Here is a 12,495-nt window from a genome sequence, read left to right as displayed (position 1 = left end):
GGAGAGACTGGCCCTTGGTCACCTGTCTCAGCAGTAGGAGATTCCTACCATCGCATCCCATCCTCTCTGGCTGCTGCCACTGTGGTGTCCTCTGTCTTTAGTGAGAGGCTCATGGTCCACACCACCTTCTTCCTGGGGCCTGTGTGTGAGGAGGGGGAGTAGAACTTAGAAAAGGGCAGGAGTGGTGTGCTCAGTCAGGACACTGGGCTTCAGTCCCGGCTCCAGAGCGCTCCAGCTTGGCTCAGGCCGGCTCTTTGAAAGGAGATGACTGTCTGTAAGTTTCCTCCCCAAAGTCCTCCACACCTGAACGAATTCAGGTCAGATTCTTGTTTCTGAACTATAGCAGGCAGTTGACACTTGACTCATTAGGAGGCTATGAAACCAGTTAGGTGCCTGGGAACTCTGGAGCTACAAGTGGTTATGACTGGCAAGTGACATCAGTACATAGTAGCTTTACTGAACACTAAGCTCAGTACTTTAGTTCCCGGAGCTGGTCAGTGATAGGATGGCCAGATGACAGGAAGAGAGAGCCTGGAGGCTGCCTGCAAGGGGCAGGCAGGTCTGACTTCTTGGTCTGAATTCTAAATCCCAGTTATGCCAGGGTCCACATGGCAAGTACCCAGCCCCATGCCTGGCACATGCCAGGCACTCAATGTTGCTTCTGCCTTTCTCTAATGGGTGCCATGAGCTCCAGGCCCAGAGGAGAAGGGGTCACAAAGCTCCCTCACGCAGTCCTGGATCTTGGTGTCAGAAGAGCACCTTTTCAGTGGCCATTAGTACAGCTTGGCCTGCCTGAGCCCTGCTCAGGAACTGGACCCCTAGACAGGCGTGGTCTCGGCCTACTGCCCGCCTGTGGTCTCGCAGCCCTAGGCCAGGTACTGCCAGGCTCTTCTCCCTGGGCTGGCTTCCCACGAGGCAGGGGGCAGCCCCTGGAGTCCCCACCACTCTGACTTTAGTCTCTGCTTGTTGCTGAAGCTGCTCCTGTTCCCCATGTGGTGAGAAGAGCTGTGTGGCTAAGGTCATGGCAAGGTGCCCACTGCCCACCTTCCACCACTCGGCGGTGCCTCCCAGCCTGTCACCTGCCATCTGCCCCCTCCGTAAGCCTGCAGCTGCCTCTCTGGCCCCAGGTGAGGGAACAGGTGGGAGCTGCTGGCGTGATGGCATGGAGCTCTGCAAGGCACAAGAGGGAGATTGCCGACTCCCACCTTGACCTGGCCTGCCCTCGGGCCAATCTGGGGCAGTGTGGGTGAATGGCACTGGGTGGCACCTGCTGAGTTTACATTCCCCTCCACAGGGACACTTGAGCCTGGGCTGGCATACTCTTACCCTTCCCACCACCGACTCCCAGGCCTACATGGAAAATGGATAGCATGACCTGGCTTGCCCACCTCACCAGGCTGATGTAAACACACAGCCAAATGTACATGATGTGAACATCATTGGGGTATCTAATTTTCGGGGTCCTCACCTCCTTACCCCAAGCCCCCCTGCCTACCAGCTGTAGAGAGGAAGGCAGCCCCATCTGACCTCTAGCAGACAGACAGCAGGTGACCTCTGAGGAGCCGAGGAACCCAGACGTGGCAGTGGCGGGCGCCCTGACTTGCCGTCAGTCACGTGGTCACCTCGGGTCACACTCCTCCCTCTGGGACTGGGGCTGCCCAGCTTGGAAAAGGGGAATGTGGCCACCTGACTCCACTGCTGGTGGCTCCAGATTGTCACATAAATCAACCTGGACTTTATGATGCTAATAAATCCACATTCAGAATTTGCTTTGGAGCCTGGGGCGGCAGGATAATTTAATTTGCTTTGTCCTTAAGCAAGAGGGCAGGTAACCGGAGAAAGGTAAGCACAGATGTTTTGAGTTTTCAGCAGGGCGGCTTTGGGGAGGGCCTGAGCCCCGGGGAACCTGGCCAGGAGGGGCCCTCCCTGCTCTGCCCACCCCGGGGCAGGCCCTCCTGGGCAGAAGCCACAATGGCAGACGGGAAGCAATGTCTGGTTTTCATTTGGATGGGAAACAACAATATATGGGGACGAGCTCTGAGAGAAGACATGGGACAACAGTGAGAAAGCAGAGAGCGGTCATCTGACGTAGGAGCCTCACCGGCTGGGGCTGCCAGAAGCCAGAGGCAGGGCTGCAGCAGTGGGCAGCCTCCCTACCTCCCTGCAAATCCCACATCCTCTTTCCCCCTCCCCGGAACCACCAGGGGCCCCAGTGCTGTACCTCTGTCCAAGGTATGAAGAAGGCTTGATGCGAGGGCGACTGAGCAAGGCACTGAAGTCACAAGGGGGACGGCAGGGGCCTGAGCCCTCACCCCAGACAGGCAGCTCCTGCTCATGCTGCTCTGGGCTCCAGGACAGGTGGGGACCAGGCCCAGGGCTGTGGGCGTGCTAGGGAGGGTCAGGAAGGACCCTCGAGTCCTAGAGCAGGAGAAGGCACATTGAAAATAGTCTGTCTGAGTCACCTGTGTTTCCGAGGAAGGCTGGCCCAGCAGGGGCATGCATGCTTGTGATGGGGAAGGGACTACGGCAGAGCTGGTGAGGTGGCTGGGAACCTGGCCGTCCTCCCATGAGAATGACGGCCAGCGTCCTGTCTCAGCCCGTGACACCCAAAGGGCATGGAGAGTGTGAACTCTGAGCACCCATGGCCCAGCTTGAAAGGAAGCCACCTTCAGTGTTGGAGTGGGAGCAGAGGCAGCCAAGCCCCCTGCTGCATGGGAGGCATGACCGCTTACAGGGCGGGAACCACGGGGCGGCTCACCACAACATGCTCCGGTGCTCCCAAGCTGATGCCTTGGCGGAGGGGGCAGCTCCCCACGAGTGGCCCTTGTGCACTGCCTCCCCTCCCCTCCGCACTTCAGGAGGCCCCAAGGACCCCAAAGGGCAGTCAGAAGAGCAAAAGGCTCCTTTCAGGGCTCACAAGCTCTGGGCTTAAAACCGGCTGTCGTGCCGCTCGGCAGGGCTGCTCCGGCCTACTGCTCCCAAGCCATCCTGGGCTCAGGAGAATGAGGATGGGAGCCGGTGCCCGCGGCAAGGGTCTCCAAGGCGCTGGCCCAGGAACCCTGGTGCTGGCACATCCTGTTCTTGTCGTTGGGGCTGGCTGTGCTCTCCCCTGGGAGTGGCACTGGTGACTCCAGGCCTGACAGGAAGGTGGGCTCAGCCAGGAGGAGGGTAGGGCCTGGGATTCGCCTTGAGGGGGCAGCAGCTCCTAGTGGAGCCAATTTCCCAGACAAGCACGCGGGAGGGAGCTGGTAGGGAGTTGGAGAGGGACGCGGTGTCTGGTATAAATAGCTGCAGCGCCAGCACTGCGTCTCCACCGAGTCGGGGGAGGAGGAGGGAGGGGTCCGCCCCAGGTGTGGGGCGGTGGGTGTAAAGCCGTAACCAGTCCTGGAACCTGGGAGCAACACGTTCCTGGGTTGTGCAGCTTGGCTGGTGAGGGGCAGCTCCAGGCAGGAGGACCAGTGGGGAGGGCCGCCCAGGTGAGGCGAGGTACAGACAGTGGGGACCAGACCCCAGCTGGAGATATGGAGGGTCCCCTCCATGAGCCTGGCCTCGCCTGCCCCACGGAGACCTGGGAGGCAACTCGATCTTGGCTCTGCAGGTGGGAAGGTGGGGGTGGGGCCAGGGTGGGACCCCCCACTCCTCTTGTCACCAGACCCATTCTGCCATCAGACCTTGGACTCGCTGAGGACAATGTTGGCAGTGACGAAGAAGAAGCAGGAGAAAGCCCAGAACAGCACAAAACCCACCCAGAAGGTGTGGTGGAAAGGGGATCTGTGCTTGTTGACAGTCCCGTAGCCGAAGGCCAGCTCGGTGTCCTTGCGGCAGAGGTACACCAGGAAGGCGGGGATGACATATTGGATGCCTGTGCCTGCGTAGGCCCCCGTGATGCCCACCAGGGATTCCAGGTCATGGGTGCAGAAGGCCACCAGCACGGGAGGCACCAGGGTGATGATGGGGAACACCACGCGGTCCACTACCCAGGGGTAGGTGCCCCCCTCGCGGTGGAAGAGGGTCTTCCAGTTGTTGCGGAGGGTCACGGCGATGATGGGGAAGTTGGTGCTGATGGTGAAGACGGGGAAGAGGCCCAGGAAGAGGCGCACGGGGGCCAGGCCCACGATGTCACAGCGCGCGAAGTTGAGGGTGTACATGTCCAGCAGGCTGTCGCCGCGGAAGCAGAAGATGGCGGTGAAAGACAGGAGGCCGTAAAAGGCCAGGATCAGCATGTAGTCCAGGGAGACCAGGCACGTGAGGCAGCGCTTGGAGGAGACAGGGGTGATGAGGGATGGCAGCGAGTGCTGGCACATGAAGGAGTAGACGCACACCCCGAACAGGTTCCGGACCCCCGAGAGGTTGGCCAGGGGTGGCTGGCCCTCCCCCTGCCCGTGCCCGATGCGCACCAGGGCCAGCACAATCATGATGGCGAAGGCTGGGAAACAAGATAAGAGTCAGCCAGAGGAGGAAACAGCCCTACCCTGCCTGTTTCTGGTCTGGGGGTGCTTGCTGGGGGCCGGAGCCCCGTGAGAATCATTACACTCACATAATCCTGATGGCTACAGGCTGGGGCAGATTAGCAGCGGCTGTTGATTTTAGGATGTCCCCTGCATTCCCTCTGTGACCTGTTCACCCCTCCGCCAGCAGGTAAGGGGGAGCTCCCCCAGCCAGCTCCCCGATTGGCAGCCCCCTGAATCAGGCCTGCGTCAGGCCTTGTGTTCACTCTCCTTCCCTTGGTTTAAAGACTGTGTGTCTGAGGAGCTGGCTGGGGAACTGGAGAGGTAAGGGGCACAGAACATTTGGGAGGAGGTGCCCTTCTGGGCCAAAGGCATCTGTGGGAAGGTGGGGAGGAGTGGCAGCAGCTCTGAGCAGAGGCAGGGGCCTGGGGCTTTCACCGGGAGGAAGACACCTGTGGCTACTCAGGGGGAGAAATGGCACCGAAGACCAGTGCTGGGGCCAGCAGAGTCCTCTGAGCTGCTGGCGCCACGGCGGGAGGCAAAGGCATACTGCTCTGTTCTGCTGGGCCTTGTGGCACAAGTGCGGGACAGGGACTGATTCTGTAGAAGTGGAAGGGACTCGTGACTGTTCAGAGCCAATGGCTCCATGCTGGCTTCCCCCGGCAGCCTTTCACAGCGGCCCTCCTGCGGGTCTCACGTGGGAGCCGGGCTCTCCGGTGGGTGCTGGGCAGGTAAGCTCCCCGAGGAAAGACGTGCTTCTAGATGGAGCTGACCCTGCATGTCTCCAGCTTCTAGCACCCGCCACCCAGATTACCTAGAACCGCCACCGTGAGCCGTTCTCCACACACAGGGACCACCGGCTTTGGAGTTCATAAACCCCTGCGGCCTCTGGACCAGGTCTCACAGCCCCTTGGGCCTGTGCCCCGATCCCTCAGATAAGCCTGAGATGACATTTCTTAGCAGCACAGGGGGAGTGTGAAGGAGCAGTTGGCCGGAAGAGGCTGCTACTGGCTGTGTGGGCCCTGCCTGCGGGCCCATTTGAGGCTGGGGGCCTTCCCACTGTCCCCTCAGCCCACACCACACTCTCCTGCTCCCTGGAAGGAGACGGCCTTTGTCCTGGGACTCAGGGAAAGCCAGACCAATGTCTTCCCACAATGACACTTGGGAGTGGGATCAACGCACCTGTGATCTATTACTTTTAATCAGAACTGCCTGACACTGTCGGGGACAGGAGAGGAGGAGGAAGCAGGGACAGGCTTGTGAAAATTGCCAATAAAGAAGATGATTTGTTTCTGACGCTCAGCTCTGCTGCTCAGGCTCTGAGGGCCCCCATGACCTCCCCTGCTCCTGGGACCTCGGGGACCACCTAGGACCCTGGCAGTCTGCGTCAAGTTTTGGGGGGGTGCAGGAGGGGTATGCAGGGCACAAGTCTGTGTGGAGGGAGTGTGCGGGGGCAGCAGGAGAGGGTGAGGGACCCAGCGGAAAGGCTGGATGGGGCGAGGCGGAGTCTCCAGGCCCCACGGAGTCTGTCCTGGGCCAGAAAGAGTTACAGAGCAGAGCCAGGCACCAGGGTGGCTCCAGCTGGCAGACCAGGGGCCCTGGGACAGTGAGGTGCTTAGCTATTCAAGAGGCTGCGGCTGACAGTTCTGCACCATAGGGAGCGCACCGTGGTCAGCTTGCTGGAAGGCAAGATTCAAGTCCCGCTCTGCACTGCCCTGCCATCTCGGGTGTCACGTTGTGACCTGGTGCCGCCCCTGCCTGGCCAAGACCGGCACAGATTATCAAGAGGCGAGTGGAGAAACCCTCTAGCTCTGGGTCCCTAGGCCTCAGGGCCCTAGTGCAGGAGCGTGGGAGAAGGCAGGGAGAAGTCTGCTGCTTGGACGTGAGGACCCCCTAATCACTGCTCCTTCCAGTCCGGGATGCTGGAGTGCTTTTCTGCTCATCTTCTTCCTCAACCCTAAATTCCAGGAAGTTGTAAGAAATGCAGGCTTGCTGATTTTAAGGTGAGCCGTCTGGGCAGCTCTGACTGGAGGCTCTCCTTATTGTAAATAAGCCAGTTTCTGAAGCAGGTTTCCAGATCATGAGACTTTCTTTAAAGCATGTGTAGGCATGCCCCACCCACCACCTCTAATAGGGATCCCCAGAATCTGGTTCTGATTCCCTCTGTGACCCCCAGGTGATTGGGGGACCTATCTTTAGTCAATGATGTGGTACATTTTCTAGAATCTTCAGTATGGTTTACAAAGGCAGGGCTATGGGTGATGATAAAGCTTCTCTCTCAATTTTCTAGGTATAATTAATTTTACATCACAATGCTATTATCTAGATTAGTTACCCACCTTGTTCTCTTAATCAAACAAATCTGTTTCCAGCCCTACCCTTAAGGACTGGGTGTTTGCTCCTGTCCAGGAATTAAGATGCCGGAGGCTCTGGGGAGGCGATTCCAGGAGCATTAAAAGGTGGCTGCCTGGTGGGGTTGCAGCTCCTGGATAAGCCTCCGAAGGGGACAGGCTATGGTGGGAGGTGCGCTGGGTGAGCCCCACTCCCTTTAGCCACAGTCCATGCTGCTCTGTGGAAAGCTCACCCAGCGGTGTGGCTTAGCAGCACGAAGTGCAGGGGCAGCTCTGTGGCCCCGTGGCCCCTGAGTGTCTGCTGGGTGCTCGCCAGTGCCAGGTGTGGTGAAGCAAAACCAGGCCCCGAGCTGCTCTCAGGACGCTTACGCTCCAGCTGGGGAAAGTCCCTCACCGGAGCAGCGTGGTAATGCGTTCAAGCTGAGAGGTGCTTCTGGGCAGGGCACACAATTCCAGCAGCATGCACCCTAGGGGAGCAGCCTGGGCTTGGAGTGCGGGTGAGGTCAGCTCCCCAGGAGCCCCATTAACCTCCAGAAGGACCAGAGGAATGTGAGCCATGGGGGCCCTTCAGTTCCCCCCAAGCACTGTGAGGACACTGGATGGGTGCTGGACTGCTCTCTGGAGTAGAGGGGCCCAGAAAAGATTCTGCCCCAGCATCCACGTTGGCAAGCTCAGAGACACTGATGATGCTTGGAATGAAGGGACAGAGAGAGAAGGAATGCAGGCACAGGTTGCTTAGACCCTGAGAGTGCCCAGGACTAGGGACATGAAGACTGACTCCTGCTGCCACCAGGCCCTGCCCTTGTGACTATGCCCCTTTGCTCCCGGCCTCCCCACTTCCCTGGTTGACAGAGGAGCAGAGTTCAATGGCCATCTCCTAGACTGATCATCCCGTCTCTGGGAGACAACTGCTTCCAAAACTCATTAGGTCTGATACAAACTCAAGATGAAATGAGGATGACAGCTGTGAGTGACAGACACTGCCAGGAAACAGGTCAGAGCAGGGCTCTGAGTGCACACGCCGATGCCCAGGGCTCAGCCGGCACTGCCACCGACAGCTCGTGCCCACCTGCCGAGGCTGCATGGGGGGCCACGAGGATGGGCACTGGGTAGGGCCAGCTTAGCATCTCTCTGACCCCCCCAGGCCCTGATCAGAGTTTGAATAGAAGACCTGGGTCACAACCACATCCCACTGTGTCCCGCATCGGAAATCTGCTCCGTGGGTGAGGAGATGCAGCGAGTTGCTGGGGAGGATCCCGTGGGGGCAGGGAGGTGAGGGCCTGATACACGTCACATGAAGACTGGCTGTCCACCTCAGAAGGTGACGAGATGGGACAGGGGATTTCTCTTGAAATATCTGCATGATAGCTCATGAGAAAACAACTGCACTTGTCTGTGTAACTCATGGGCTCAGCTGGGACCACCCATCCACATGTTCAGCAAAGATGAACCAAGTGCCCACCGTGCACCGCTGCTGATTTGGGCATCTGCGGATAGCACCTGAGCAAGCAGACACCCCTCCTGTCCTGGAGCCCGCAGTCCAGCGGGACCAGCGGGTGGGAGTTACAGGAGACAAATCACAGCCAATGAAAGAACTGGTGACAGCCACACCAGTGGGCAGTGGGGGAGGCTGGAGGGGTTGGATGGGTAGTGAGAGCTCTGTGGTGGGAAGCATCCAAGCCCCAGGGTAGAAGACCACCTGGGGGTCACAGAGGGAATCAGGTGTCAGAACCAGATTCTGGAAAAACCTGTTGGGCTGTCCTACTCTGCAGAGCAGGAGAGGGGGAGGGGCCCACATAGTGCCCTGGGTTACCCACAGCCAGGGCACCGCTTGGCCTGGCCTGAGAGGTATGCCACTTTCACAGACGTACCCTGACCGCTGCTCTGAGACACTGCATCAGTTCGCCTTGAGCTGCAGCCTGCTTCCCCAGCCCCACACACCCACTCCTCAGGAGGCAGCGGGACAGACAGGAGCGGAGGGCAAGCCTGTGCCCTGGTACTGACCCTGAGTCCTCCTATCTAGCTCTCGGTCACCTGCCCTGGTGCGTACTGGGACACCAAAGCCCAGTGGCATGATACTGCGTTCGTCCACCTTGAATAACTCAAGGACAGACAGGCTCTGAGTCCCCCTGTGCTGTGACTACCAGGACGGCCTGCCCTGCATAGGGAGGCCCTGGCTGGGTCTGGGCATGTTTTGAAGGGACCTGTGATCCTGGGTCACTGAGTCCATGGGACACCTTGATAAAGGCTCCAGCTGGAACAGAGCTTCCCTGGAAGCCTGGAGCCCTGACCCCAGTGCCACCTGTCTTCTCTGCAGGCATGGGAAGGGTAAGGAGCATGGCTGCTGTGGGAGAGCAGGGGGATGCACGTCCACTACAGCCAGGCTGCACGCACACCCTCTTGCTTAATTCCCAGTGCTCAGGGAGCACACAGGCAGTCGGGGTTAGGGTCACACTTCTAAGCGCCCAGGGTAAAGCTGCCAGGCCCCCCCAAGAGGCGCTGCTAGACCTGAGTCAGCACCGTAGGCCCTTCCCACACACCAGCCACTGTGTCGCACCTTGCCTCGGCTGGGCTGACTCCCAAAGAGCTGCCTTCTCAACTCTCTGACCTCTGAACCTGGCCCCAGATGCCCCGAGGCTCAGGTAGGCCCCAGACTGGGCTGCCCCAAATGCCGTGCTGTTCTCCCAGCCCGTAAGTGGCTCCAGGTCTGCCTCATGAGAGGTGGAGGCCATCCGTCCAGGCAGCTGTTGGGAGGATAGCATTCTCCTCCCAGCAGAGAATCAACACACCAGGGCTAATAGTGAATGGCTGTGCTGGGCCTGTCACCAGAGCTGCATTCGGGGAGGATTTGGCAACAGCTTCCGCCTTCACCACCACACTGCCCTTGGAGGGCGCTGGGGCATGAAGTGTCCCTCCTTAGTAGAGTCGGAGGTTGGCCTGGGCCTCCTGAGATTCAGGAGGCTGAGAGGAGCTGCTGGGGTAACAAGGGCCTGAGCAGAGAACTGCTAAAGACCAAGCAGTTTTGTAGCTCTGAAAGCGGGAGCAGGTGATGGGCATTTGTTCCTTAAGTAATATGTGAACGGAGAGCCATTCAGGCTACCAGGGCCTGCAGGCGCAGGGCGGGGTGAGTGGAAGCTCACCCCAGGAAGCTCTGATGCCTTGGAAACAGCCAGAGGGAGGTGGGGGCTGCTGCCCTTCTAAACAAACCCAAACTCTCAAGTTACACTGAGTTCAACTCCTGCCTCTGCCACGTAGCTGCGGCACCTCGGGGCGGCCACACCACTCATCAGTGCCTGTGCCTCCTCGCCTTGAAGATGGAAGTGAACACAGGGTGCAGGATGGGCTGAGACAGTGCCGCCCAGCCCTGAGACAGAGCCCACCCAGGCAATTGCTAAAAAAGGCGGAAGTAACTTGTTTTATGGCAGCAACCTTACACCCCATCCTGAAAGCCCAGGCCCCAGCGAGGCGCAGGAACACGTGTCAACCTCCAGTTCTCACCTAAGTCTCCTTTGGCTGCGGGGTGGGCCCTCCTTCCCTGGCCAGGTGCAGCGGCAGTCATGACCCTTCCCAGGTGAGCGCTGATCTTTAGGGCTCTGGGGGTGTGCGGCGAGGCCCCTGGACAGGCTGCTCACACCTGCTCTGTGCACCAGTGACCCCCTCTTGCTCCACCTGAGGCCACACAAGGCCAAGCTGTCCCACCACCCTCTCATCTGGGGGCCCCTGGCATGTGCTCTCTCGGTACACGGCCAAGGGAGGCTGAAAAGGAATTTCGTTTGGGTTCTTTGGGGCTCACGTGTTAGTCCATCCTTTTTCAGCTGTCGCCCTGCCACCTGAGCACTGGCTGTGGGCTGGGGTGGGGGCTCCTTTCCTGCCCTGAGAAGGCAGGACACGCTGGCCTCTGTCCGGGAGGAGCTCCCTTTGGGGAAGCAAGCGGCTCCGGGCGCAGCTGTGCTTGTCTCCAGAAACACCTGGGCCTTGGGTCAGATTTCTGCCCCAAGCCAGTAAGACATTCTCTGATTGCTGGCCTTGCCTGTGGTAGCTCACAAAAGAATCACTTGGGTTTCCACTGAAGGGAAGGGATTCAAAGCCAATCTGCCTACCTTCCCCTGGGGGGTCAGCCCCTGTGGCTCCTGGAGGATTCCAGCTCTATGGTCATTGCCATCATCATCGTCACAGAGCAGAGAAGGATGTTTAAATCGCCAGCGTAACTGAGCCTCTACTCCGGGGCTGCATCTTTCATGCTGGAGGACCCAGAGCAGAGCCCTTCTCTTTCCAAGTGTGTCAGGAGGAGGTCGCTGATAGAGTGCGGGCCTTTGAGTCTCAAGCATGAGTCTTAACTCTGAAATCACGAGTCCTGGACTTTTTGTCCCCTACCTTTCCACAGCCTCGAGGCACAGCGAGGGCACCTGGGAGTGCGGGCTCTCCAACTTCCGTTCTGAAGCTGTCAGAGCGCTCGGTTTGTAATCGTGGGAAAGCAGAGCTGAGGGGCCTCTGACTATTGGCTGCTAAGTCCCTTCCCTGAGGTCAGAAACATAAGCCAAGGCACTTCCACCTCTCCTGAAGGCCACTCAGCCCTTCCTCTTGTTACGGACTCAAGTGCCTCCTTGCCCATTCCGGTGTTGAAGCCTGACCCCCAGTGTGATTGTATTTGGAGATGGGACCCATAAGGAGGTCATAAGTGAAATGAGGTCAGGAGGGTGGGCCCTGATCTGACAGGACCAGTGTTCTCATGAGAAGAAGAGATGCCAAATAGTGGATCTGTGGCATCTTACTGCACTGATGGACAGTGACTGCACTGGGGCATGGGTGGGGACTTGATAATATGGGTAAATGTAGTAACCGCATTGTTTTTTCATGTGAAACCTTCATAAGAGTGTGTATCAATAATACCTTAACAAAAAATTAAAAAAAAAAAAAGGAAGAGATGCCAAAACTCTCTCCCTCACGTGCAGAGACGAGCCTATGAGAGGGCGCAGCATGAAGGTGGCCATCTATAGGCCAGGAAAAGGCCTCACCAGAGACTAACCCTGCTGGCACCCTGGCCTTGGGCTTCTGGCCCCCAAAACTGAGAAAATAAATCTCTATTGTTTAAGCTAGCCAGCCTGTTGCATTCTGTTTTGGAGCCTGAGCTGAGACACCTCTTAAGCAGTAATTTGATGCAGACAGGAAACTGGGGTGGAGAGAGGGGTGCGAAGACAAGAAGAGGCGGCACCTTGTTTGGATTCCTCTGGTCTGAAGGTCAATTCTAGAGCTCCACATGGGCTCTGCAGATGTTTATGGCTGATGGACTTGGACGCAAGGCTACGGTTTACCCCGGCTCCCGTGGAGCCCAGTTCTGTGCAGAGGCACCCTTGCACCCACTGTCATCGGCTAGACGCCTCACCCTGCTGACCTTGAGCTGCCTGGGTCTTGTCTTCCCCTCCCTCGCCAGTGTCCAGGCAGCTCCTGGGTGGAGCAAGAGGGATTGTCTGATGGCCGGGTAAGCACGCATACCAGCCACATGTGGAGCAGAGCCGCTGACAGCAAGGGCTGCCCAAAGGCGAGGTGTGGCTAAGAGAGCACCAGCCTTTCCTCGGGCCAAGCGGAGCTCTCAGGTCAGGGCTGCTGCACCCAAAGGCGCAATCTGGTGGCACATGGCTGGCTCTTCAGCAAATTTTTACTGAGTGTGCTCCCCACCCAAAGGGCCCTAGGACAGA

The 12,495-nt window shown here is 58.6% G+C and overlaps 1 protein-coding gene across 4 annotated transcripts in view; it reads right to left on the bottom strand.

The window, feature by feature from the left end:
* Positions 1-1,736: 1,736 nt before the first annotated feature.
* TMEM104 (transmembrane protein 104) overlaps positions 1,737-12,495 on the bottom strand; it is a 51,899-nt gene continuing 41,140 nt past the window's right edge. For 2 of the 4 annotated variants that reach the window (XM_036997339.2, XM_036997337.2), the window contains exon 10: positions 1,739-4,426. In XM_036997339.2, coding sequence (XP_036853234.2) covers positions 3,666-4,426 — 761 coding nt within the window. In that variant the 3' untranslated portion in view covers positions 1,739-3,665. Of the gene's footprint in view, positions 4,427-12,495 lie in introns of all 4 variants that reach the window. The other 2 variants (XR_005055622.2, XM_036997338.2) reach the window with 2 other exon arrangements.

This window comes from Manis javanica, chromosome 4 (genome assembly GCF_040802235.1).
Source record: "Manis javanica isolate MJ-LG chromosome 4, MJ_LKY, whole genome shotgun sequence".
Classification (NCBI taxonomy): domain Eukaryota; kingdom Metazoa; phylum Chordata; class Mammalia; order Pholidota; family Manidae; genus Manis; species Manis javanica.
The sequence above is the reverse complement of the archived record's forward strand: the minus strand, read 5'-3'. Positions and strand labels throughout refer to the sequence as shown.